The 26,832-nt window shown below is 38.8% G+C and overlaps 1 protein-coding gene across 1 annotated transcript in view; it reads right to left on the bottom strand.

Moving 5' to 3' along the window:
- The window catches only part of SNTG1 (syntrophin gamma 1), a 418,678-nt gene that overhangs the window by 2,559 nt on the left and 389,287 nt on the right, over positions 1-26,832 (bottom strand). Inside the window, exons 17-18 of the mRNA XM_061438726.1 lie at positions 23,927-24,019; positions 20,541-20,651 (exon numbers count right to left, since the gene is read on the bottom strand). Of these exons, the coding sequence (XP_061294710.1) occupies positions 20,541-20,651; positions 23,927-24,019 (204 nt within the window). The remainder of the gene's footprint in view (positions 1-20,540; positions 20,652-23,926; positions 24,020-26,832) is intronic.

The following is a 26,832-nucleotide window of genomic DNA, read 5'->3' as shown; positions in this document are numbered from 1 at the left end:
CATCTACTCCTAAGGCTTTGATTTGCATTGCTATATACACAAGTAACACTCTTTTCCTCATTTCCAATGTAAATTCTAGACTTTCAGGTCCACCTATCTACTGAGCATCCACAGATGATGTTCATTGAGCCATTTACCATCTCCTTGGAACAGAGCTCTTCTGGAGCCCATGAATGTCCCTAAGCATAACTCTCCTCAAAATGTAATCATTCACTCAATGAATATTTATTGAGGGTTTACTATGCATCAGGTCTTTTCCTTGTTGAAAAGACAGAGTCATAAGCAATGCAGACAGAAAAATGTCCTCCTAGGAGTTACAGTCTCGAGCAGGATACAACACGGAAGAGCATAAACAAATTAATATTTCTGGATGTAGTGATAAGTACAGTCAAGAAAATAAAGCATGGACAAGAGCAGAGTGTAGGAGGGGCTGTGGGATGGGAAGTCCATGTCGTCATGAAGGCAAAACCTCAAGAGATAAAGAAGTAAACCATCTGGATGTTTGTGAGAGAAACACTTGAGGCAGAAGTCAATTTCAGAGGCCCTGAGATGGAGATAGTCTAGGAGAGCTTGAGGAAAAGCCAGGGGCTGTTGGCACAAGGATGGAATGAAATGAGTGAATAATGGGGGCATCCCAGGCAGCTCAGTGGTAAAGAATCCACCTGCCAATGCAGGAGACACAGGAGATGTGGGTTTGATCCCTGGGTGGGGAAGATCCTGGGGAGAAGGGAATGGCAACTCACTCCAGTATTCTTCTTGCCTGGGAAATCCCATGGACTTAGGAGCCTGGAGGGCTACAGCCCATGGGGTCACGAAAGAGTCAGATACAACTTAGTAACTAACAAAACAACAACAATAGGTCAAGAAATGAGGTCGAGGAATAATGCAGGGCATTCCAGCCCCTTATGAGCTTTATTCCAAGCGACACAGAAAGCCACTGGAGATTTCTGGGCATAGAGTGACAAGAATTAGTATTAAGTCTTAAAATGATAATTTGGGTACACTGTTGATAAACTCTGTGGGAATATGATTTAAAGATAAAAAGGAAGTTGTAAAGTTTTTCAACTAAAAAATGTGGGGGATTGAAAGTAAACTTGAGTCAAGGACAATTTCAAGATATTTGATGAATAACTGAGGAAGGATTTGCAAATTATCTGGTGAGGGCATAATATCCAAAAATATAAAGAATTCATATAACTCAACAGCAAAAAACACAACACACTCTGATTAAAAACTGGGCAGATGATATGAATAGACATTTCTCTCAGATAAGATGTGTAGATGGCCAGCAGGTACACGAAAGGATGATCAGCATCGTCAGAAATAATCAGCATCAGTGACATCAGAGACATGCAAACCAAGCCCACATGAGACACCACTGCACAGCTGTTGCAGCTGGTTTCACCAGCTCAGGCAGCTGCAGTCTTACAAAAATTGCTGCCAACTGTTTTCAGCACATACCTCACTGAACAAGGTTTGTGTTACATCGAGTACTGATAAGCACTGCAAATGGGCTTTACCAGGGTAATTACCATTTTCATAAGCAAATTGTTCCAGGGGGGTCAAAATTCACTTTATTTTTTTTTTCCATTTTCAAATGCTTTCATGATTTTTGCAATTTTGATTTTTTTTTATAATGAGAAGATAACACCATACCTGATTATTTTGAGTTACTTTGCCTCCTTAGAAAAACTTTCAAGTATATCTTTATTCTTAAAATTTTGATTTTCAAATGTTTTTACTTATATTAAATCAAAATGCAATTCCATTTCTTCTATTGGTGACTGGTGACTTTGGGGAAAAAGGAAAAAAAATCACACCCTCGACATGTTCCCTCTGACAGTTGCTTACTTTGGAGGCAGTTAATATATGTTTTACCTAAAAAATACCAGGTTAAGTTTTCTAGTTTACTAGATTAAAAGAAGTTGGGATTCTTAACATATGTGGGTAAACAAAATTCAATATCCCTATGAAGAATATAAGAGGCTTGAAAATAAATTATGCACAAGGAGGAAACATTCTCAGTGAGAAATAAACATGACTCAGAACCCTTGGGGATTCCCAGGAGCTTAAGAGCTCTTTTCAAGGAAGACGAGTATCCAATGCAGAGTTCTCCTTCATGTATTCATTTCCCTGCTCCAATCAAGCGTTTGAAATAAAGTTTTAGGTAAGATCAGAGGTATGTAAATCTCACACACACACACTTGACTCATTCTCCACATTTACTTCCAGCCACTCCAGTTTCTTCTACACTATGATTTTGGATAAAGTCAGTTGTATGGAAATCACACACATGCATGCATGTTCACACACACACACAAACACACATACCTCATCCCCACCTCCATCCCCATTCACTCCCAGCTGCTCTAGTGTCTACTGCTGTATGAGGCACCAAACTGCTTTGATAAAGGACCTCATTACAAGCAGGAGCCGCCCCATCCTCACTTTTCTTCTCCAGAATCTAAACAGCTGGGGCTCTGGGAGTCCACAATGAGAGGAGAGTTCTAGAAAACCTCTGGTTCCGGATGCCAGAAAGAGTGAGAAACTGAGCAACAGGCTAGCTAGGAAGCTGATCTTTCACTTTCTACACAGAGGAAGATTGTCGGCCCCAGTCCCTCCTGGGTTTGGCTTTGTGAATATTAAACTTCCTAGTTCATGAGCCCTCCAAATGCCAAATAGGAATCTGCTTAGACGATGAGTCATTATCTTCTGAAAGACAGACTTCAGCACATCATGCATTCTTTAGTAGGGTCTCTGCTGAAAGAGAAACTCCCCAGGTCAGTAGGTGCCCAATATGCTACTGGAGATCAGTGGAGAAATAACTCCAGAAAGAATGAAGGGATGGAGCCAAAGCAAAAACAATACCCAGCTGTGGATGTGACTGGTGATAGAAGCAAGTTCCAATGCTGTAAAGAGCAATATTGCATAGGAACCTGGAATGTCAGGTCCATGAATCAAGGCAAGTTGAAAGTGGTCAAACAAGAGATGGCAAGAGGCAATGTCGACATTCTAGGAATCAGCGAACTGAAATGGACAGGAATGGGTGAATTTAACTCAGATGACCATTATATCTACTACTGCGGGCAGGAATCCCTCAGAAGAAATGGAGTGGTCATCATGGTCAACAAAAGAGTCCAAAATGCAATACTTGGATACAATCTCACAAATGACAGAATGATCTCTGTTCGTTTCCAAGGCAAGCCATTCAATATCACAGTAATCCAAGTCTATGCCCCAACCAGTAATGCTGAAGAAGCTGAAGTTCAACGGTTCTATGAAGACCTACAAGACCTTTTAGAACTAACATCCAAAAAAGATGTCCTTTTCATTATAGGGAACTGGAATGCAAAAGTAGGAAGTCAAGAAACACCTGGAGTAACAGGTAAACTTGGCCTTGGAATATGGAATGAAGCAGGGCAAAGACTAATAGAGTTTTGCCAAGAAAATTCACTGGTCATAACAAATACCCTCTTCCAACAACACAAGAGAAGACTCTACACATGGACATCACCAGATGGTCAACACCGAAATCAGATTGATTTTATTCTTTGCAGCCAGAGATGGAGAAGCTCTATACAGTCAGCAAAAACAAGACCAGAAGCTGAGCTGTGGCTCAGACCATGAACTCCTTATTGCCAAATTCAGACTTAAATTGAAGAAAGTAGGGAAAACCACTAGACCATTCAGGTATGCCCTAAATCAAATCCCTTATGATTATACAGTGGAAGTGAGAAATAGATTTAAGGGATTAGATCTGATAGACAGAGTGCCTGATGAACTATGGAATGAGGTTTGTAACATTGTACAGGAGACAGGGATCAAGACCATCCCCATGGAAAAGAAATGCAAAAAAGCAAAATGGCTGTCTGGGGAGGCCTTACAAATAGCTATGAAAAGAAGAGAAGCGAAAAGCAAAGGGGAAAAGGAAAGATATAAACATCTGAATGCAGAGTTCCAAAGAATAGCAAGAAGAGATAAGAAAGCCTTCTTCAGCGATCAATGCAAAGAAATAGAGGAAAACAATAGAATGGGAAAGACTAGGGATCTCTTCAAGAAAATCAGAGATACCAAAGGAACATTTCATGCAAAGATGGGCTCGATAAAGGACAGAAATGGTATGGACCTAACAGAAGCAGAAGATATTAAGAAGAGATGGCAAGGATACACAGAAGAACTGTACAAAAAAGATCTTCATGACCCAGATAATCACAATGGTGTGATCACTGACCTAGAGCCAGACATCCTGGAATGTGAAGTCAAGTGGGCCTTAGAAAGCATCACTACGAACAAAGCTAGTGGAGATGATGGAATTCCAGTTGAGCTATTCCAAATCCTGAAAGATGATGCTGTGAAAGTGCTGCACTCAATATGCCAGCGAATTTGGAAAACTCAGCAGTGGCCACAGGACTGGAAAAGGTCAGTTTTCATTCCAATCTCAAAGAAAGGCAATGCCAAAGAATGCTCAAACTACTGCACAATTGCACTCATCTCACATGCTAGTAAAGTAATGCTCAAAATTCTCCAAGCCAGGCTTCAACAATATGTGAACCGTGAACTTCCTGATGTTCAAGCTGGTTTTAGAAAAGGCAGAGGAACCAGAGATCAAATTGCCAACATCTGCTGGATCATGGAAAAAGCAAGTGAGTTCCAGAAAAGCATCTATTTCTGCTTTATTGACTATGCCAAAGCCTTTGTCTGTGTGGATCACAACAAACTGTGGAAAATTCTGAAAGAGATGGGAATACCAGACCACCTGATCTGCCTCTTGAGAAATTTGTATCCAGGTCAGGAAGCAACAGTTTGAACTGGACATGGAACAACAGACTGGTTCCAAATAGGAAAAGGAGTTCATCAAGGCTGTACATTGTCACCCTGTTTATTTAACTTCTATGCAGAGTACATCATGAGAAATGCTGGACTGGAAGAAACACAAGCTAGAATCAAGATTGCTGTGAGAAATATCAATAACCTCAGATATGCAGATGACACCACCCTTATGGCAGAAAGTGAAGAGGAACTCAAAAGCCTCTTGATGAAAGTGAAAGTAGAGACTGAAAAAGTTGGCTTAAAGCTCAACATTCAGAAAATGAAGATCGTGGCATCTGGTCTCATCACTTCATGGCAAATAGATGGGGCAAAAGTGGAAACTGTGTCAGACTTTATTTTTCTGGGCTCCAAAATCACTGCAGATGGTGGCTGCAGACATGAAATTAAAAGACGCTTACTCCTTGGAAGGAAAGTTATGACCAACCTAGATAGCATATTCAAAAGCAGAGATATTACTTTGCCAACAAAGGTTCGTCTAGTCAAGGTTATGGTTTTTCCTGTGATCACGTATGGATGTGAGAGTTGGACTGTGAAGAAGGCTGAGTGCCGAAGAATTGATGCTTTTGAACTGTGGTGTTGGAGAGACTCTTGACAGTCCCTTGGACTGCAAGGAGATCCAACCAGTCCATTCTGAAGGAGATCAGCCCTGGGATTTCTTTGGAAGGATGCTAAAGCTGAAACTCCAGTACTTTGGCCACCTCGTGCGAAGAGTTGACTCATTGGAAAAGACTCTGATGCTGGGAGGGACTGGGGGCAAGAGGAGAAGGGGACGACAGAGGATGAGATGGCTGGATGGCATCACTGACTCGATGGACGTGAGTCTCAATGATCTCCAGGAGTTGGTGATGGTCAGGGAGGCCTGGCGTGCTGCGATTCATGGGGTTGCAAAGAGTCGGACACGACTGAGCGACTGATCTGATCTGATCTGATCTGGCAGGTGCTGACTCAGCATACAAAGTGTTCCCTTCATTGTGTTGTATACTCAATCCTTACCTGCAAAGCAGGGAACATTTCATCCTGAGAGTAATCCTTTTGGGCAGACACTTTTATCCACAATTTATAATCAGAAAATGAAGATTTATAGAGAATAGCTGGTAAGTAGCATTACTGGGATTCAATCCTCAATTTCTGATTTAAGCCTCACTAAGCCTTATATTATGTGGGAAGTTCTCTTGGGGCCACTTTATGTCTCTGAGACCATGGAGATTGGGGGCAGGAAGGATTTTGGGGAAAATGTCTGTTTAGAGGTGTTTTCCAAATTCTGCTCTGTTCCACTAAATAAAAAAGCAATTTTCTTTTTCCTTCTCTTATTATACAAAAAGTACTACCTTGGCTGCCAGATGTTAAATCCAGTAATTTAGGATTAATATGCTGTATACACTAGTTTATGAAAGATTTTAACAGTGTTTCCCTACAGGGATGGTCATGAATTTCAATGAATAAAGCTACAGCAGTGCCTTTAGAAGGCAGACTATTTTGAAGTCTGGGGATTCCCTGACTTCTTGTGTTATATCAAATTATAACTTAAAAGTAGATACACATAAAAATAATAATGAAATGTTAAAAATAGTAAGCAAATATATATATATATGTATTTTTTTTTAACCTAGGAAGTTTACTAATGGCCAACAATGAGAATATGTTGGTAACCCTTGATGAATTAGTATCTATACTAACATCATAAAAACAGCACTTTAAAAAAAGTACCCAGGAACAATAAAATGAGTTTTTAAATTAATTATCAAATTACTGCAATATTGCTCATGACTTCAACAGAACCCCTTTGTTCTACTAGGAAAGTTCTGGGAAGTTTAATGAGGCTTTGAAAAACCGATGGCAAATTTACTAAGCTTTCTGAGTAATGAAGTGAGAATTTATGAATTTCTACTTTCAGAGAAAAAAAATATAACCAGTTTTGGTATTATAACATTGTCTTTGTATAGCCATAAAACAACAAAAACAAAAAATAAAGTATATTTCCCCAACTCCTGTCCTTTTTAAGTATTTCTAAGACTTTTCACAATGAAAATTTAAATACTATTTAGAACTTTTAAACTTGTAATATGCACAGCAACTCAATCACATTCCCCGAACAAACAATATCTCTTGTGAAATAAGAAATAAGCTCTGGCTTTAATGTATTTGCCTTGTAACCTGGGATATATTATATACTATGAGAGTATGTCTTATTTAAAGCTGTTGTCTTATCACATATAGCAAGAACTGAGTCCCTTTACTAAACCATTTCATCAGTTTTTTTTTAATACAGCTTTTTGATGATATCTTAGACATATAAACCTATGTGTTTAAGGTGCATGAGTTGATGTTCTGATAAATGTATGCACTGTAAAAAGCACACCACAGTCAAACTAATTCATATACCACAACCTCTATAACTACTAGAGTGGACTGACTACCTATCCTTGCCGCAAATGTCAAGTATTTCATATCATTACCTACCATCACCACATTACTCATTAGGTCTCTATTAGATAGATAGATAGATATGTGCTTCAGTCGTGCCTGACTCTGTGCGACCCCATAGACGGCAGCCCATCAGGCTCCCCCGTCCCTGGGATTCTCCAGGCAAGAACACTGGAGTGGGTTGCCATTTCCTTCTCCAATGCATGAAGGTGAAAAGTGAAAGTGAAGTCGCTCAGTCATGTCTGACTCTTAGCGACCCCATGGACTGCAGCCTACCAGGCTCCTCCATCCGTGGGATTTTCCAGGCAAGAGTACTGGAGTGGGGTGTCATTGCCTTCTCCAAGGTCTCTATTAATCTTGTATAATTTGAGCAAACTCTGAGAGGTAGTGGAGGACAGGGAAGCCTGGAGTCCTGCAGTCCATGCGGTTGCAAAGAGTCGGACACGACTTAGCAACTGAACAATCACCACAAATCTTGCATAAGGGAAACCAATATATTTTCAAGATATAAATTTCAATTAATTTGGAAAAATATCCAGAAGTGGGATTGCTGGATAATTGCTGGCACCCCCTATTTACCTCTTTAGAGGAATCCTCATACTGATTTCTATAAGAGTGGTACCAATTTACATTCCCACCAGAGATTCACAAGGGTTTCCTTTCTTCTTATCTTTGCCTAAATTATTATCTTCCATCCTTTTGTTGATAGTTGCCCAAGTTGGTGTAAGGTGATATCTGACTGTGTTTTTGAATTGTGTTACCCTGAGATTTAGAAATATTGAGCAAATTTTTATGTATTTGATAGCTATTTACATTTCTTTTTTAGAGAAGTGTCTATTAGACCCTTGCTCATTTTAACTGTAATATTTGTATTTTGGTATTGAGTAGTATGAGTTCCTTATATATTTTGGAAATTAACTTATTATTGGATGCATGGTTTGCAAAAATTTTTTTCACATTACTTAAAATGCTTAAAAAAAATTTTTTTTGCTATGCAAATCATTTTAATTTAATGTACTACCACTCGTCTGTTTTGGTTTTTATTGCCTATGCTTTCATAACATATATCATATTTTGAATTATATCCAAAATATTATTGTCAAGACCAGTGTCAAGAAGTTTTTTCCCTATGTTTTCTCCCAGGAGTTTTATAGTATCAGGTATTATGGTGAAGTCTTTAGTTTATTCTTTTTTATTTCTGTATTATCGATTGTAATGTTTCCTTTTTCATTTCTAAATTTGTTTATATATCTTTTTTCTTTATCTAACAGTTTTTGAGTTTGTTTTTCTTTTAAAAAATACAACTTTAAGATTTAATAGAAGTGGGGTATTGAAGCTTCCTTTTGCTGTTGTTCAGTTGGTAAGTGGTCATCAGCAGATAGTCAATACTGAAATCAGATTGATTATATTCTTTGCAGCCAAAGATGGAAATGCTCTATACAGTCAGCAAAAACAAGACCAGGAGCTGACTGTGGCTCTGATCATGAACTCCTTATTGCCAAATTCAGACTTAAACTGAAGAAAGTAGAGAAAACCACTAGCCATTCAGGTATGACCTAAATAAAATCCCTTACAGTCACACAGTAGAAGTGACAAGTAGATTCAAGGGACTAGATCTGACAGACAGAGTGCCTGAAGAACTATGGACGGAGGTTTGTGACATTGTACAGGAGGCAAGGATCAAGACCATTCCCAAGAAAAAAGAAATGAAAAAAGGCAAAATGGTTGTCTGAGGAGGGCTTACAAATAGCTGAGAAAAGAAGAGAAGCTAAAGGCAAAGGAGAAAAGGAAAGATATACCCATCTGAATGCAGAGTTCCAAAGAACAGAAAGGAGAGATAAGAAAGCCTTCCTCAGTGATCAATGAAAAGAAACAGAGGAAAACAATAGAATGGGAAAGACTAGAGATCTCTTTAAGGAATTAGAGATACCAAGGGAACATTTCATGCAAAGATGGGGACAATAAAGAACAGAAATGGTATGGACCTAACAGAAGCAGAAGATATTAAGAGGCAGCAAGAATACACAAAAGAACTATACAAAAAAGATATTCATAAGCCAGATAACCATGATGGTGTGACCATTCATTGAGAACCAGACATCCTGGAATAAGAAGTCAAGTGGGCCTTAGGAAGTATCACTACGAACAAAGATAGTGGAGGTGATGGAATTCCAGTTGAGCTATTTCAAATCCTAAAAGATGATGCTGTGAAAATGTTGCACTCAATATACCAGCAAATTTGGAAAACTCATTAGTGGCCACAGGAGTAGAAAAGGTCAGTTTTCATTCCAGTCCCAAAGAAAGGCAATGCCAAAGAATGTTCCAATCACTGCACAATTGCACTCATCTCAGAAGCTAGCAAAGTAATGCTCAAAATTCTCCAAGTCAGGCTTCAACAGTATGTGAATCAAGAACTTCCAGATGTTCAAGCTGGATTTGGAAAAGGCAGAGGAACTAGAGATCAAATGGTTAGCACCTAATGGATCATAGAAAAAGCAAGAGAATTCCAGAAAAACTTCTACTTTATTGATTATGCCAAAGCATTTGACTGTGTAGGTCACAACAAACTGTGGACAATTCTTAAAGAGATGGGAATACCAGACCACCTTACCTGCCTCCTGAGAAATCTGTATGCAGGTCAGGAAGCAACAGTTAGAACCCAGACATGGAACAATGGACTGGTTCCAAATTGGGAAAGGAGTACATCAAGGCTGTATATTGTCACCCTGCTTATTTAACTAATATGCAGAGTACATCATGAGAAACACTGGGCTGGAAGAAGCAAAAGCTGGAATCAAGATTGCTGGGAGAAATATCAATAACCTCAGATATGCAGATGACACCATCCTTATGGCAGAAAGTGAAGAAGAACTAAAGAGCCTCTTGATGAAGGTGAAAAAGGAGAGTGAAAAAGCTGGCTTAAAATTCAGTATTCAAAAAACTAAGATCATGGCATCCATCCCCATTACTTCATGACAAATAGATGGGGATACAATGGAACCAATGCGCAACTTAATTTTCTTGGACTCCAAAATCACTGCAGATGGTGACTGCAGCCATGAAATTAAAAGATGCTTGCTCTTGGAAGAAAACCTATGACCAACCTAGACAGCATATTAAAAAGCAAAGACATTACTTGGCAGACAAAGGTCCATCTAGTCAAAGTTATGGTTTTTCCAGTAGTCATGTATGGATGTGACGGTTGGACTATAAAGAAAGCTGAGTGCTGAAGAGCTGATGCTTTTTAACTGTGATGTTGGAGAAGACTCTGGAGGGTGCCTTGGACTGCAAGGAGATCCTACCAGTCAATCCTAAAGGAAATCAGTCCTGAACATTCACTGAAAGGACTGATGCTGAAGCTGAAACTCCAATACTTTGGCCACCTGATGTGAAGAACTGACTGATTGGAAAAGACCCTGATGCTAGGAAAGACTGAAAGCAGGAGGAAAAGGGGATGACAGAGGAGGGAATGGTTGGATGGCAACACCGACTCAATGGAAGTGAGTTTGAGCAAGCTCTGGGAGTTAGTGATGGACATGTAGGCCTGGCATGCTGCAGTCCATGGGGCCGCAGAGTCAGACATGACTGAGTGACTGAAGTGAACTGACTGAGTTGGTAGGTTGTGCCCCAGTCTTTTTGATCTCATGGACTACATCGTGTTGGATTCCCTTCCTGCACTATCTCCTGAAGTTTGCTCAAATTTATGTCCATTGAGTCGGTGATGCCATCTAACCATCTCATCCTCTGATGGCCCTTCTTTTGTCCTCAGTCTTTCCCAGCATCAGTGTCTTTTCCAATGAGTCAGCTCTTTGTATCAGGTGGCCAAATATTGGAGCTTCAGCATCAGTCCTTCCAATGAATATTCAGGGTTGATTTCCTTTAGGATTGGCTGGTTTGATCTTCTTGCAGTCCAAGGGACTCTCAAGAATCTTCAGCACCATAACTGGAAAGTATCAATTCTTTGGGGCTCAGCCTTCTTTATGGTCCAACTCTCACATCCATACATGACTACTAGAAAAAAAACATAGCTTTAACTAGATGGACCTTTGTCGGCAAAGTGATGTGTTTGAAGTCTTTTACTATGGTTGCCTTTCTGTCAATTTTTATCTTCAGATATGTCAATATTTTTATATATTAGGTGCTCTGATGTTATGTACATATATAGTGATAATTGTTATAACTTTTTGTTGAATTGAACCCTTTTTCATTATATAATTTTCTCTATATTTTGAACAGTATTTTAAAGTCTATTTTGTCTTATTCAAGTAGAGTATCTGACATAAGGTAAGAGAAAAATGAAGTAAAATCATACAGAATATATTCTCTGACTAACTGTATCATACTAGTTATCAATTCTAGAAATATAACAAAAAAAATCTCCAGATACATAGAACATAAACATCATACGTCTTAAAAGAAAATCCATTTGTTAAAGAGGAAGCCTTGAGGGAAATTAAAAACACACTGAGTTGAATAAAAATAGAAATACAATATATCAAAATTTGTGGAATACAGTCCTAAGAAGGAAATTCTGGAATTAAATTTTTATATTAGAAACAAAAAAGTTTTGAGTCAACAATTTTAAAATTCCACTTGTGAAATCAGAAAAAGAAAAGCAATATAAAACCAAAGCAACCAAAGAGAAGTAAATAATAAAGGTGAGAGCAAAATTCATCAAGTTTCACAGAGGAAACTTCAACTGAGGAAATAAAGGAGAACTATTAGTTCTTTGAATAGTCTCTAACAAGACTGACAGATAAATAGAAAGAAGGCACCAATTATTAACACAGGGAATGAATTAGGGATGCTATTACAGAATCTGCAGACTTCAAAGTGACAATAAGGAAATACTATGAAAAAGTCTATACACATAAATTTGACAGCTTAGATAAAATTAATGAAGACCTTGGAAAGTAAAAATTACCACAAATCATCTGATAGGAATAGATAATTTGAATAGTTATCTACTAAGTAAGTTGAACTTACAGTTTAAAAAAATCCTCAAAATGAAATCTCCTAACTGATGTGGTTCCACCAGAGAACTTTACTAAACTTTTAGGGAAGAATCAGCAACAATGGTATACAATATCTTCCAGAAAATAAAAAAAGAAGAGGAACATTTTCAACTCATTTTATTCCAGCTTGTTCCAATACCAAAAGTAAGCAAAGACAGTACCAAACCAACCAGCCAACCAAACAAAAAACATCAAAAAAACCCCAACAGACCAATAACTCTCATAGATGTAAAAGCAAAAATACTTAAAATTTTGACAAATAAAATTCAGCCACATATGTAAGAAATTCCACATCATTATTAACTAGGGTTTATTCCAGTTGTAAGACAGGGTCAGTATCTGAAAATCCATTAATATATTCTGTTGCATTAAGAAGCCAAATAAGAAAACTGATATTGTCATATTAATTGATATTCATTCATAATAAAACCTTTAGAAAAATATGGGACCTAGCTTAACCTGAGAAAATAATTCTATTAGACCACTGACTCAGCTGGTAAAGAATCCTCCTGCCATGCGGGAGACCTGGGTTCGATCTCTGGGTTGGGAAGATCCCCTAGAAAAGGGAGAGACTACTCACTCCAGTATTCTGGCCTGGAGAATTCCACGGACTATACAGTCCATGGGGTCGCAAAGAGTCGGACACAACTGAGCAACTTTCACTCACTCACTTGGTGAAGAGCTAAATGATTTTCCCTAAAATTAGGAACAAATGAAGAATGTCCACACTCATTACTGGTATTCAATATAGTATTTAAGTTTTTAGGCAAGAAAAAGATAGCAATGCTATATGAATCTGAAAAAAGAAACATCTTTCCTTATTTCCATATGTCTTAGTAATCTATGTAAATGAACTGGAAGAATTTTAAAAAGCATAAATAGAAACAAAAGACCTAGAACTAATAATACATATATATGTGTGTGTATATATATATATACAGGTTTCAGGATGCAATGTAAATATATAAATGTTAATTATATTGCTGCATATTAGCATTAATATTGGGAAATGAAAAATTTTAAGATGTTTATATTCTCTCAAAAAAAGAATAAATGCTTTATCTAAGTTTAACAAAATATACATAGGATCTATATAATGAAAACTACACAATACTGAAGAAATAAATCAAAAGTTCAAAAATATAGAAAGATAATCTGTTTTCATTGCTTTAAGAAATCAGCATAGTAAAGATGTCGGTTCTCCTGAAATTGATATCATCATGCCCTCCCTCTTGAATGGCCTCTGAGATTATTCATGGATATACAGAGGGTAATTCTGAAATGTCCATGGAAACACAAAGAAATGAGAACAACTAAAGCAGTTTTGAAAGATAACCATAAAGTGGACATAACCATCCGTTTCAAGGATTGTCGTTTAGCTTCTGTGTCAAAGAATGAATGATATTAGCAAAGTGACAGATGCAAAAATGAACCAAGAAGTAGTACCACAGAGGTAGGACCAGGTGATTTTCCAGTGAAGCTGCTAAAATAATTCAACAGAGGAAGAATGGTCTTTACAACAAATGGTGTTGTAACCTGATAACCACAGGCAAAACAGAGAAGGTCAGTCAAACCCCACAACTTATAGGAAAAAAAATAGACTCAAATGTATCACATATTTAACTGTCGATGGCAAGCCTATAATACATTTTGAAAATGGCATAAGAGAAAACCTTTCGCCCTTGTGATGTGCTGAAGAATTTTTTACATGACACTAAAATCATTATTTCTAAGAGAAAGAACTGATAATTTGGTTTCTAAAAATCTTTAAATTTGTCTGCAAGATACATGATACACTGTTAAGAAGATGAAACACAAATTACAAACTGGAAGAAAACATTTGCAAACATTACATCTAACAAATCCTCGTAGACAAAATATTGAATTGGCCAAGAAGTTTGCTTGGGTTTTTTCCAAACTTCTTGGCCAATCCAATATATAATAACTCATAAAACTCTTAAGTAAAACAAATCACAAAATACAATTTGAAAACAGGAAAAAGTAGGAAGAGATGTTTCACCCAAAGGGACATAAATATTTAGAAAATAGTCACAGAAGAAGTTGTTCAGTACTGCTAGTCATTCAGTTCAGTTCAGTTGCTCAGTCATGTCTGACTCTGCGACCTCATGGACTGCAGCACGCCAGGCTTCCCTATCCATCATCAACTCCCAGAGCTTGTTCAAATTCATGCCCATTGAGTCGGTGATGCCACCCAACCATCCCATTCCCTTCTCCTTTCCCATCTCAATCTTTCCCAGCATCAGGGTCTTTTCTCATGAGTCAGTTCTTTGTACCAGGTGGCCAAAATATTAAAGTTCAACTTCAGCATCAGTCCTTCCAATGAATATTCAGGGTTGATTTCTTTTGCAATTGACTTATTTGATCTCCTTGAAGTCCAAGTGACTCTCAAGAGTCTTCTCCAACACCACAGTTCAAAAGCACCAATTATTCAATGCCCAGCTTTCTTTATAGGCCAACTCTCGCATCCATACATGACCACAGGAAAAACCATAGCTTTGACCAGATGGACCTTTGTCAGCAAAGTAATGCTCTGCTTTTTACTGTGCTGTCTAGGTTGGTTATAGCTTTTCTTCCAAGAAGCAAGTGTCTTTTAATTTCATGGCTGCAAGTCACCATGTGCAGTGATTTTGGAAACCTCCCCCCCCAAAAAAAAAATATCACTGCTAGTCATTAGGGAATGAAAATTAAAACTATGATGAGAACTCTTGGAAAGAAAAGTAGTGACGATTCCAAATGCTGGGGAAGATGTAAGGAGACTGAGTTTCTGGTACATTGTTGGAGGGAATGCAAAATGTCACAGCTATTCTGCACAGTGATTTGGCATTTTCTTTAAAACTAAATAAACGTTTTCCATATGACTGAGCAACTGCCCTCCTAGGCATTTATTCCACAGAAATAAACTCTCATGTCTACACAATGACTAAATAATGGACCAGGAAATATTAAATTAAATGAAATAGAGACAGTTATGACTCGCCTGTTTCCAGGCAAGCATCAGGTTAAGCCTTAGGAATGCTGGGTTGTAAGACACATTCCTCACACTTACACATTCTTGATCTAGTGGAGAAGGCACAGTGGTGAATAACAACCACATGGGGTGGACGCCAGTGTTACAACAGACAGAAAGTAATAGCACATATATCATATAATATGCAGGAGAAGTTTCTGTCCCTGACTTGGGGTTCCTGTCTCTAACCCCATTACAATTTTAAAAATAATATAAATTAATTGTCCAATGAATTTGATAAGTGACACAAACTTGGATTATGGTTATACATTTGAATTTCTTAAATGTGGACAGGACAGTTTACATATATAAGTAATCACCTTTACTAACTAGTCTTCTAATTATAACAACTGCTATTTTTTAATACTTCCTCTATGTTTATGCTACAGTCTTTGAAGATGAAATCATGCCTGAGTGATTTATTGTCTTCCATATGCCAGGTACCATGGGTATTTATTCCTTACATTTTTCCTGCAAGGCAGCAGTCATAATTTGGTGAATTGCCCAGGTCATGTAGCTGGGAAATGGTAAAGAAGAGAGTTTACTCAAGTTATTGTTCAGTCACTAAGTCATGTCCAACTCTTTGTGACCCCATGGACTGCAGCACACCAGGCTTCCCTGCCCTTCACCATCTCCCACAGTTTGCTCAACCTCATGTCCATTGAGTCAGTGAATGCATCCAATCATCTCATCCTCTGTCGCCCCTTTCTTCTCCTGCCTTTAATCTTTCCCAGCATCAGAGTCTTTTCCAATGAGTCTATTCTTAGCATCAGGTACTTAAAGTTCAGTTCAGTTCAGTCGCTCAGTCGTGTCCGACTCTTTGCAACCCCATGAATTGCAGCACGCCAGGCCTCCCTGTCCATCACCAACTCCCGGAGTTCACTCAGATTCACGTCCATCAAGTCAGTGATGCCATCCAGCCATCTCATCCTCTGTCGTCCCCTTTTCCTTGATCCTAATTTTCTTTTCACTGTATTGTGCTGCCTATTCCCTCATTTAGAAAAAGAGGAAATGCTGAATTCTCAAGTGACATCAGTTTATAAGTTCTGTGATGTGATACGTGCTGGCATTCTTCCTGCTTTCCTCCTGTGCAGGAGCTTCTGATTACTGCTCACATGTTACCGTGATAAAGGTTACAAAATAGCAACTGTACTAGTTTTAATAGTATATGTACTCTGTGGTATTGGCAGAGGCAATGCACACCAGAATGGCTAAATGATTCTATAGAACTGGCCGCTGTTCTGATTGGCTGGTTTTAAAACAATGTCTATGATTAATTTGATATTTTCAGTATCACCCTCCTAAGTCTTTTTCTTCCTCATTTTATATAAGGTGGTGACTTTGAATAAGTCTGGCGATTCACCAATGGTCACACTGTCTCTTTAGCCTTGAAACTTCTCTTTTCACTTACTCAAAAATTACTGCCTCTAAATTTAAGGAGGAGTACCAGTGGAGCTATTTCAAATCCTGAAAGATGATGCTGTGAAAGTGCTGCACTCAATATGCCAGCAAATTTGGAAAACTCAGCAGTGGCCACAGGACTGGAAAAGGTCAGTTTTCATTCCAATCCCAAAGAAAGGCAATGCCAAAGAATGCTCAAACTACCGCACAATTGCACTCATCTCACACGCTAGTGAAGTAATGCTCAAAATTCTCCAAGCGAGGCTTCAGCAATATGTGAACCATGAACTTCCAGATAAAAAGCAACAGAGTTCCAGAAAAACATCTATTTCTGCTTTATTGACTATGCCAAAGCCTTTGACTGTGTGGATCACAATAAACTGTGGGAAATTCTGAAAGAGACAGGAATCCCAGACCACCTGACCTGCCTCTTGAGAAACCTATACGCAGGTCAGGAAGCAACAGTTAGAACTGGACATGGAACAACAGACTGGTTCCAAATAGGAAAAGGAGTACGTCAAGGCTGTACATTGTCACCCTGCTTATTTAACTTATATGCAGAGTACATCATGAGAAATGCTGGACTGGAAGAAGCACAAGCTGGAATCAAGATTGTCGGGAGAAATATCAATAACCTCAGATATGCAGATGACACCACTCTTATGGCAGAAAGTGAAGAGGAACTCAAAAGCCTCTTGATGAAAGTGAAAGAGGAGAGTGAAAAAGTTGGCTTAAAGCTCAACATTCAGAAAACGAAGATCATGGCATCTGGTCCCATCACTTCATGGCAAATAGATGGGGAAACAGTGGTTGACTTTCTTTTTTGGGGCTCCAAAATCACTGCAGGTGGTGACTGCAGCCATGAAGTTAAAAGACACTTACTCCTTGGAAGGAAAGTTATGACCAACCTAGATAGCATATTCAAAAGCAGAGATGTTACTTTGCCAACAAAGATCCATCTATTCAAGGCTATGGTTTTTCCAATAATCATGTATGGATGTGAGAGTTGGACTATGAAGAAAGCTGAGTGCTGGAAGAATTGATGCTTTTGAACTGTGGTGTTGGAGAAGACTCTTGAGAGTCCCTTGGACTGCAAGGAGATCCAACCAGTCCATTCTAAAGGAGATCAGTCCTGGGTGTTCTTTGGAAGGACTGATGCTAAAGCTGAAACTCCAGTACTTTGGCCACCTCCTGTGAAGAGTTGACTCATTGGAAAAGACCCTGATGCTGGGAGGGATTGAGGGCAGGAGGAAAAGGGGATGACAGAGGATGAGATGGCTGGATGGCATCACCGACTCAATGGATGTGAGTTTGGGTGAGCTCTGGGAGTTGGTGATAGACAGGGAGGCCTGGCGTGCTGCAGTTCATGGGGTCACAAAGAGTCGGACACAACTGAGAGACTGAACTGAACTGTACTGCACCTGGTGGCTCAGTGGCAAAGAATCTGCCTGCAATGCAAGACACCTGGGTTTGATCCCTGTGTTGGGAAGAACCCCTGGAGGAGGGCATGGCAACCCACTCCAGTGTTCTTGCCTGGGGAATCCTATGGACAGAGGAGTCTGGCAGGTTATAGTCTATGGGGTCTCAAGGAGTCGGGCATGACTGAACCACTAACACTATTAAATTCAAGGAAAAACATTCAATAAATAGCTTCTGAAACTATTTCTTATTAAATGAATTTATGAAGTATTATGTAAAACATGCTAACCATAAAAAGTAGCATTTTGAAGCTGCTGCTGCTGCTGCTAAGTCGCTTCAGTCGTGTCTGACTCTGTGCAACCCCATATATGGCAGCCCACCAGGCTCCCCCATCCTTGGGATTCTCCAGGCAAGAACACTGGAGTGGGTTGCCCTTTCCTTCTTCAATGCATGAAAGTGAAAAGTGAAAGTGAAGTCGCTCAGTTGTGTCCTACTCTCAGTGACCCCATGGACTGCAGCCCACTAGGCTCCTCCGTCCATGGGATTCTCCAGGCAAGAGCACTGGAGTGGGGTGCCATCACCTTCTCCTTTTTGAAGCTGGCAGACAATTAATAAATAGAGTAGTTAAGGAAGCAGTAAGTATATGAGCTACATTAACCAAGTCTAAATACAGCAGTTAGTAGTCATTTCACTGCATTTATCTTTTTTGCTTCATGTTGTGGACTAAGGTTTTGTTAGCATGTTAGATATATCAGACGAGAAGGAGTTTATCAAATCAAACATTAACTAGTGGTGGACACTCCACGTTTGCCCGAAGAACACAGAACTGACAACACTGACACCACTCACCATGTTAAGATTCCTGAGTGTTAAAGTGGGAAATCCGCCAAAACTGAAAGATACATCCTTTTGGAGAGTAGAGATTCATTCTTATAATGACACCAAGAAGCAATTGGAAGAGCAGTGTGCATGATGACACAGAGCAATGATCCACCCACGGCAGCCGGGGACACAGAGTTGGGGTGCCCACAGACAGGTCTGCATTTAGGAACCGGGTGAGGACATGGGAGTCAGGAGGGAGAGGGTGATGGTACCCAGGCCTCCGTCCACACTGACCAGAGACAGATGTGAGAAACAGCTGGACAGAAGCTGGCAGAGAGGAGTCTCTCCACAACCCCATCACAGCTCCCAGGAGCAGGTGCTGAGAGGAGTCTAGGGATAAGCTCAGGGCAGGGGTGGGCACTCTGATAGGGTCAGAGCCAAGCAGACAGAGAGAGGAGTCCAGACAAAAGCAGGAGCAGCCTCGAGAAGGAAGCTGTCTTGTTAAAAGGAGAGCAAGAGCCTCTGGTCTGCACAGAGGAGGGCTGCAGAGCCCGGATGGGAGTCAGGAAGGGTCTGTCCTTTGAAGGCTTTGAATGTCAGCCAAACCTCCGCCGGACTTAATAGGTACCAGGATGTAACTGAATTATGGTGATTTTAAGTCAGAGTTGAAAATTTATATCTGAGTTTTCATTTCCATAGAATTCATTTTTCACTTTGGTATTCATTATTTATTCTCTCTTCCCCACTGAAATAATATATTTATAACTCATTCTAACCCAAAGACTGTTGGTGTGAATTTCACAGTAGGGCAAAGGAAGTCCTTCAGATTTTGAATATCTACAAATACATAATCATAAACATAAAAGCAGTGAATCTTTCTGATATATTTCAGAATACTGAAAGTATACATGGAGCAAAGCAAAAAACCATTCATTTATTCATTTTGTTTAACAGAATAACGTACAAAAACATGAATTGATTTTTAAAATATTTTTTAGGAATTGGTATTTATATCCAAAGGTCTCCCAGGTGGCGCTAGTAGCAAAGAACCCGCCTGTCAATGCAGGAGAGGTAAGAGGAGTGGATTTGATCCCTGGGTTGGGAAGCTCCCCTGGAGGAGGGAATGAAAACCTACTCCATTGCCTGGAGAGTCCCATGGACAGAGGAGCCTGGCCAGCTGCAGTCCATGAGATCACAAAGAGGACACGCTGAGTGACTGAGCACACACATACACTCATTCATATCCAAAGAGGGAATAAATAGTGATAGAATATCTTTTATGAATTATTATTTAGAATGTGAAACCACCAAGAAAATGTTTCGGTTCCCAGAATATTATTTTAATGTGACAGAAATTCAGTTCACAAAAATTAAAACTAAGAAATGAAACATTGTATGTAATTTATTCTCAAGTACGCATTTCAGTGAAAATTTGTCATTAAAATTTTAAAATGAATCTATTTTTTTGGTCATGAGAGCTACTCCAAAGTAAAAAAACCACATGTGTTTTTGCACTTACGGGTCTCCTAAATTTTCTCCCCTCTGTCTCTTAATGGCATGAATGCAGTTGGAGGTGGTTTGTGTGATGAATTTGGGTTTACCTTTGCTTCAATCTGTTTAGTATCTGGATTCTGAAACAAAAATTTGATTTTGCTCTTGCCGTCATCAGAGGAACCTTTCAGCTGAGAAAACTTATACCTCCAAAGTACCACCTAACAAGAAAAGAAAAAATAGGTGAGTCAGTGCAGCTCATCTCTGTATTCAAATGGAGAGATTGCTCTTTTAACTGGTAAAAGTAATCATACTAAGTTAGTCCTATATATCCCAGCATTAAAAATAAACTAAAATATGCTTATCAAAGGCTATAATTTAGTAATCGGTATATCCTTTAATTCCCCAAAGCAACATCCATTTCCATGAAATAATCATTTAAATATATATGTGAATAAAGTAATTTGAATATCTCATTTTACATAACCATGAAATAAAAGCCATGCCAGGGAATCAGCAAAAACACCTATCATCCATTTCTTTGTTTTTCTTCCATAGTAGCAACAAAGTGATTTTCAGCCGATTACTCCACAGAACTTCCTCTTGAAGCAAAAGCTAACCAGACCCACATCTTTGTCAAGATGAAAGGACACCCGAGTGTGTGACTACGAGGAAGCATCTTAGAAACATCATTCATCTGGCAATGGTGGGAGCGGGGACAAAGAGGCAGGGGACTCTCCCAGACCACCGAAGGCCCCCAGCTCCAGACCTGTCCCATTCATGAGGCTGCGGGTGTCTTGAGAGGAGGGAAGGTATCCTTTTCTGCGTACCTTGTGTCTCTCAACTGTCAAGGCACAGAGTCCATGCATAAAAAGGTAAGGTAAGGTAAGGTAAAGTCACTCAGTCGTGTCCGACTCTTTGCGACCCCATAGACTGTAGCCCACCAGGCTCCTCCATCCATGGGATTCTCCAGGCAAGAATACTGGAGTGTGTTGCCATTTAATAAACACAAGGAGAAGGCAGGCCTGGCCGATGCTGCAGGAATCCAAATGAGAATGACTGCCTGCACTGGTCAGGTGCACCCTCCAGATTTATTTAGGGGGAGTTGTTGAGGAAGAGGCCCGGGCACAGGACACAATTTAGGTTCCTTTTGATAATGGAGAGAGGAATGCAGGGGAGTCAGAACGAGATGGACAGCAAGCAGTAGGGTGGACCCGTGGTGCTCAGGGGCTCAGGATGCATCCTGAGGAAGCCAGGTGCGTATCTGAGCTGGAGTCAACAGAACAGAAACTCACCAGCATTGGGCCAGGCCCAAGACTGGATGAAACTTCCTGATCAAACGTTTTAATTTATTTTCCTATAATGTCTGTATGTATCAGTATTTCCATCAAATGAATGGAACCTTTACAGAGGTTTAAACAGATGATGACTTTGACAGTTTACTTGGACTCTCTTAAAAGAAAAGGGGAAAAAACTAACAAACAAACAGAAAAAGTCTTTCTAAAATGTAGACCCTGTGGGTTGCTTTGCAGTAGCTTAAAGTCATGAAACTCTTCACTATGATCTTGTGTGGCCTTGCATGTCATGGCTCATAGCTTCTCTGAGTTCTGCAAATCCCCACATCATGATGAGGGGCACTGATTACACAGAGTACTTACTATAATCATATCTATGTAAATTTTAGAATAATCAAGATACACATGGAAAAAGGGGTTCTTGCTCATGTTTCCACCTGCTTGCTGAATGTGGTGTGCTGTTATTCGTAACTTACTAATCTTATATTGAGTAACTTCACATGCCATCTGCATAATAAAGACTGGCAGAAAATTTGGTTTTGCTGGTATTAATTTCTTGGATCCTTGGGAGTTTGTTTTTATGTTGTTTATTGTTGGTTGTTGCTTTTTTTCTGGCAACGTGATGAAATTCAGCCACATTTATGACTCATATTAGCAATTCTCTGCAGAAATCAGCCCTTTGCCCGTGACTTCTTTGTAGCATATGCATACACCTTGGCCAGCTTAATGGAGAGCAACAGCTCTGGGGAGAACATGAAATGAGTTTACTGAGATGGCTACATCTAAGTCAATATACCTGACAACGTAATAAGCCACCACTGCTTTCTTCTCCTCCAGGTTGTCTGAAGGCTGCTCCAGTGACAGAGACTAAGCACTTTATTAAATAACCGCTAAATTAACACATGAGCCCTAAGACATTTTATTTTTGAGGCAGTGCTATTCTTCAATTTGACTAATTTGATTTCTAAGCTTAGCTATGAACTTTATTACTACAAGTCAATCATTTTCCTTTTTTTCCCCCTAAGTATGATTTAAAAATCCTGCAATTCAAAGAAATCTTTATTCCTAGAAATTGACTCAAATGTAAAGGTGTTCATTAAATTAGCAATGTATAACAAGTTACCTTGGGATGAGTGGTCTTTCTGTGCTGAATTGAACTGATTTAGTTACATGCTTCCAGGCTGCCTTGAACTCCCTTTGCTGAGAACCAGTGAGCCTCCATCCTATAATTCTAACATACTACCTGTGCTGTGTGCTTAGTCACTCAGTCGTCCGATTCCTTGCGTTCCCATAGACTGTAGTCACCAGGCTCCTCTGTCTATGTGATTTCTCCAGGCAAGAATACTGGAGTGGGTTGCCATGCCCTCCTCCAAAGGATCGTCCCAACCCAGCGATCAAACCCAGGTCTCCTGCATTGCAGGTGGATTCTTTACCACCTGAGCCACCAGGGAAGCCCACACTACCTATAAAACTAAAAAAAAAGTTTCCCCATTTTTGATATTGGAAATGTGGACACAGAAAAATAGTAAAAGAATACTTTGGTTAAAAAAATTTTTCTGAAAGAAGAAAATTTCCCTTCACTGTGAGGTCATACCTTTAGTAAAAGAGAATATACATATGTGTTGTGCTTAGTCGCTCAGTCGTGCCTGACTTTTTGTGACCCTATGGTCTGTAGCCTGCCAGGCTCCTCTGTTCAGGAGGATTCTCCAGGCAAGGATACTGGAGTGGGTTTCCGTACCCTTCTCCAGGGGATCTTCCCAACCCAGGGACTGAACTCAGGTCTCCCATATTGCAGGAGGATTCTTTACCATCTGAGCCTCCCAGGGAAGCCCATTTATATAAAATACATGGATATATATGTATATACGGGGCTTCCCTGATGGCTCCGACAGTAAAGAATCTGCCTGCAATGCAGGAGACCCAGGTTCAGTCCCTGTGTTGGGAAGATCCCCTGGAGAAGGGAATGGCTACCCACTCCAGTATAAACACTTTATATAGTTGTAATGTTTTGTGGCAAAACATTTGTTTTATTAAAATTCAAACTTCTATTTTTCTCTAAGCAGATTGAGGCATAATTTATTTCCTATTAATAAAGTTTGACACCTGATCACCAGGCAGCTTGCTGACAGTAGTTGGAAGCAGATTCCGTTGTTCTCAGCACAGGACGCCTGCCTCATGCTCGAGCTGACGGGGTACCCTACCTTGGTCGCAGCGTCGAAGCAGATGAAGCCGGTGCTGAAGTCAATCGTGAGCCCCATCAGGTGACCCTCCAGCACACACGCATATGTCTTGCACTGGACAGAACAGAGAACTGTTACTTTCATGGGACTGACCCAACATCAGGGTGAAGAGCCCACATTTATCAGACTGTGTCATACTGCCTGTGACAAGTTCCTTATATGATTAATAACACAACAGCAGACTTTACTTCAGCAATAGCTGTAGAAGAAAGCCGGTCTGACTGACATCCTGATGTAAACAGAGCACGAGCTGAATGGTTGTGGATCTGCCTGGGGGATGTGGGATTGTTTCCCATCCTACCCTAGGTGACCTTGTCTTGACCTTGTGCCACTTTGATGCCCTTCACTCTTTTGGCAATAAAACTATACACATATTTTTGAGTGTAGGCAAGATGATATTAAATCGTTATATTCTGTAGCTAAATATCACTGCATTTTTATTAAACTAAAAGTGAGTTATTTTAAAATTATTGTCATTTTATCAATATTATTAGAGAGAGCTCTCAGGCAAACAGACATATTTACTAATCAGGTCAAGAACACCATGACCTTAAGAGTCTCTGTATATCGATTGGTACAAGTTACGTCCAAAAGACATTTACCTTTGCCTATTATTTGTGTAAACTTATTGATTCTTCTAAATCAATAATTAACGATTGTTCACACTGAGATCAGACTAAATTATAATTTTAATTATATAAATATTTTGGGAAGACTACTAAAATATAGATGCTGAGATACAAAGAATAACAGATAAGAAATCAAATTTGGGGATTATATGAAATGATGCATGTTTATGTTATAGGCCGGTTTTACTTGCACTTAATTGCAAACTGGAGTGGGATATTCAAATCATGAAAAATACTTGTAATTAACAAGCAAAGGGGAAAGAGAGAGGGAGGAAGAAAGAGAGAGACCTCTACCAACCCTTATATCCTATTTGTGTTTGTAATACTGGGTATGAAAGTATCCATACATTAAGTGAGCCTCATTCTGACCATTGTTTTGTTGAGTTGCTAAGTTGTGTCCAACTCTTTCGTGACCCCATAGACTGCAGCATGCCAGACTCCTCTGTCCAACTATAATGATGGCCAAATGTATTAAGTTGCCTCCACCAGACAGGTACATTCATGTGCTTAAGCCCAGTTTACATAGGAAAGTTATGACCATGTCAAATTATTCATTTGAAGTTCAGTTTTTCAAAAAAGGAGATTAAAAAGCAAACTTAATGGGCCTTGTGAGTTGATCTGGGGGCTTCCTGGGTGGCTCAGTGGTAAAGACCACTTGCAATGCTGCTTCTTGCAGAAGACCCGGGCTGGAGGTTGAATTTCTGGATGGGGAAGATCCCCTGGAGGAGGAAATGGCAACCCACTCCAGTATTCTTCCCTGAAGAATCCCATGGACAGAGGAGCCTGGTGGGCTACAGTCCATGGGGTTAGAAAGAGTCAGAAATGACTCAGCACGCACCAAGTTGATTTTGGAGTGTAATTTCATTTAGTACACGAGCACCTTCCCTCCTTGCATCCAATCATTGTCACTTTATTAAAACTACTATCAAATTTAAGGCACATCCAAGGTTGCCTGATTTCCTCTAAATTATACATGATTGTTTTCTGTTTTCAAATGACATTATTTAAAAAATACATGCCAAGTGAAAACACCTTCAGTATAGAGCATTAACAGTTATCTAATAAAGAACATAATTGTGAATTAAATTACATTATTTCAATAATAATTATATTAAAACAGATGATATAAGTTGAAACCCCTCAAAGTTTTATTCTATGATTTATAGTCTTAATAAACAAATATAATGAGTATACTTGTATGTTTGAATATGGAAATATTTGATTTATTGTTTAATTTCTATGTTTATTTCATAATAAAATTGAATTATAGCTAGAAAAGAGCAAAAAATTATCCTTCTTAAAAAAGTTAAATTTGCACTTAATTATATATAAATATATATAAACATATATTTATATATTATAAATATATAATCATATAAATTATATATTATATGAAAGTGAAAAAAGTGAAAGTGTGAGTTGCTCAGTCGTTTTGGACTCTTTGCGACCCCATGGACTGTAGGATCTTCTGTCCATGGAATTTTCCAGGCAAGAATACAACAGTGGGTTGCCATCCCCTTCTCCAGGGACTATATAATTGTTATATATTATGTATGATCATTATATGTAATATAATTATGATATAATATATAATGATTATATATTAATTTGCACAGTTTTATATATTATTACATAACATTTGAAGATACATCAAAAATAAAATTATTTTTCATATGCCCTTTTGGATGACAGCTAAATGTCTATAGTGGATAAAAAACACAATGAAAGTCTGAAATAAATAACTTCAAGAGAAATCAATTTTTGAATGTTATACACTTTACTGAAAGCCTTATTTTAAAAAGGCTGTATTAATTCAGATTGAATTAGTGTAAAGTAAACAATAATTATCCATCTCTTACCAGTATTATTCACTTACTCTGGGGAAATGTTTCAAAAATTGGACAAACAAAGGTACTAAAAATAATAGTAAATTAATTAGGCTTAATTGTGGTAATTTGAATACTAGGGAAATGTAAGTTGTAAGTCATATTTTGATTAAAATAAAAATGTTAATTTTTTGTGTTCATTACATTTTATACTGACATCCTGGGAAGTATGATTAAATTTTAAGATGTTAATTTAAATGACAATTAGGATGTTTAGAAGTATCTCCAACAGTTAATTATCTATTAAATAAATATATAGATATTTGCATTAAGTACTAAGTAATTAGTGATCAGAAAATATTTAAATAGATAAAGGAATAGATTAGAAGGTAGAAAATGTTAAAATGCAGTC

Source organism: Bos javanicus, chromosome 14 (assembly GCF_032452875.1).
Source record: "Bos javanicus breed banteng chromosome 14, ARS-OSU_banteng_1.0, whole genome shotgun sequence".
NCBI lineage: Eukaryota > Metazoa > Chordata > Mammalia > Artiodactyla > Bovidae > Bos > Bos javanicus.
This window is presented reverse-complemented; position numbering and strand designations above follow the sequence as displayed.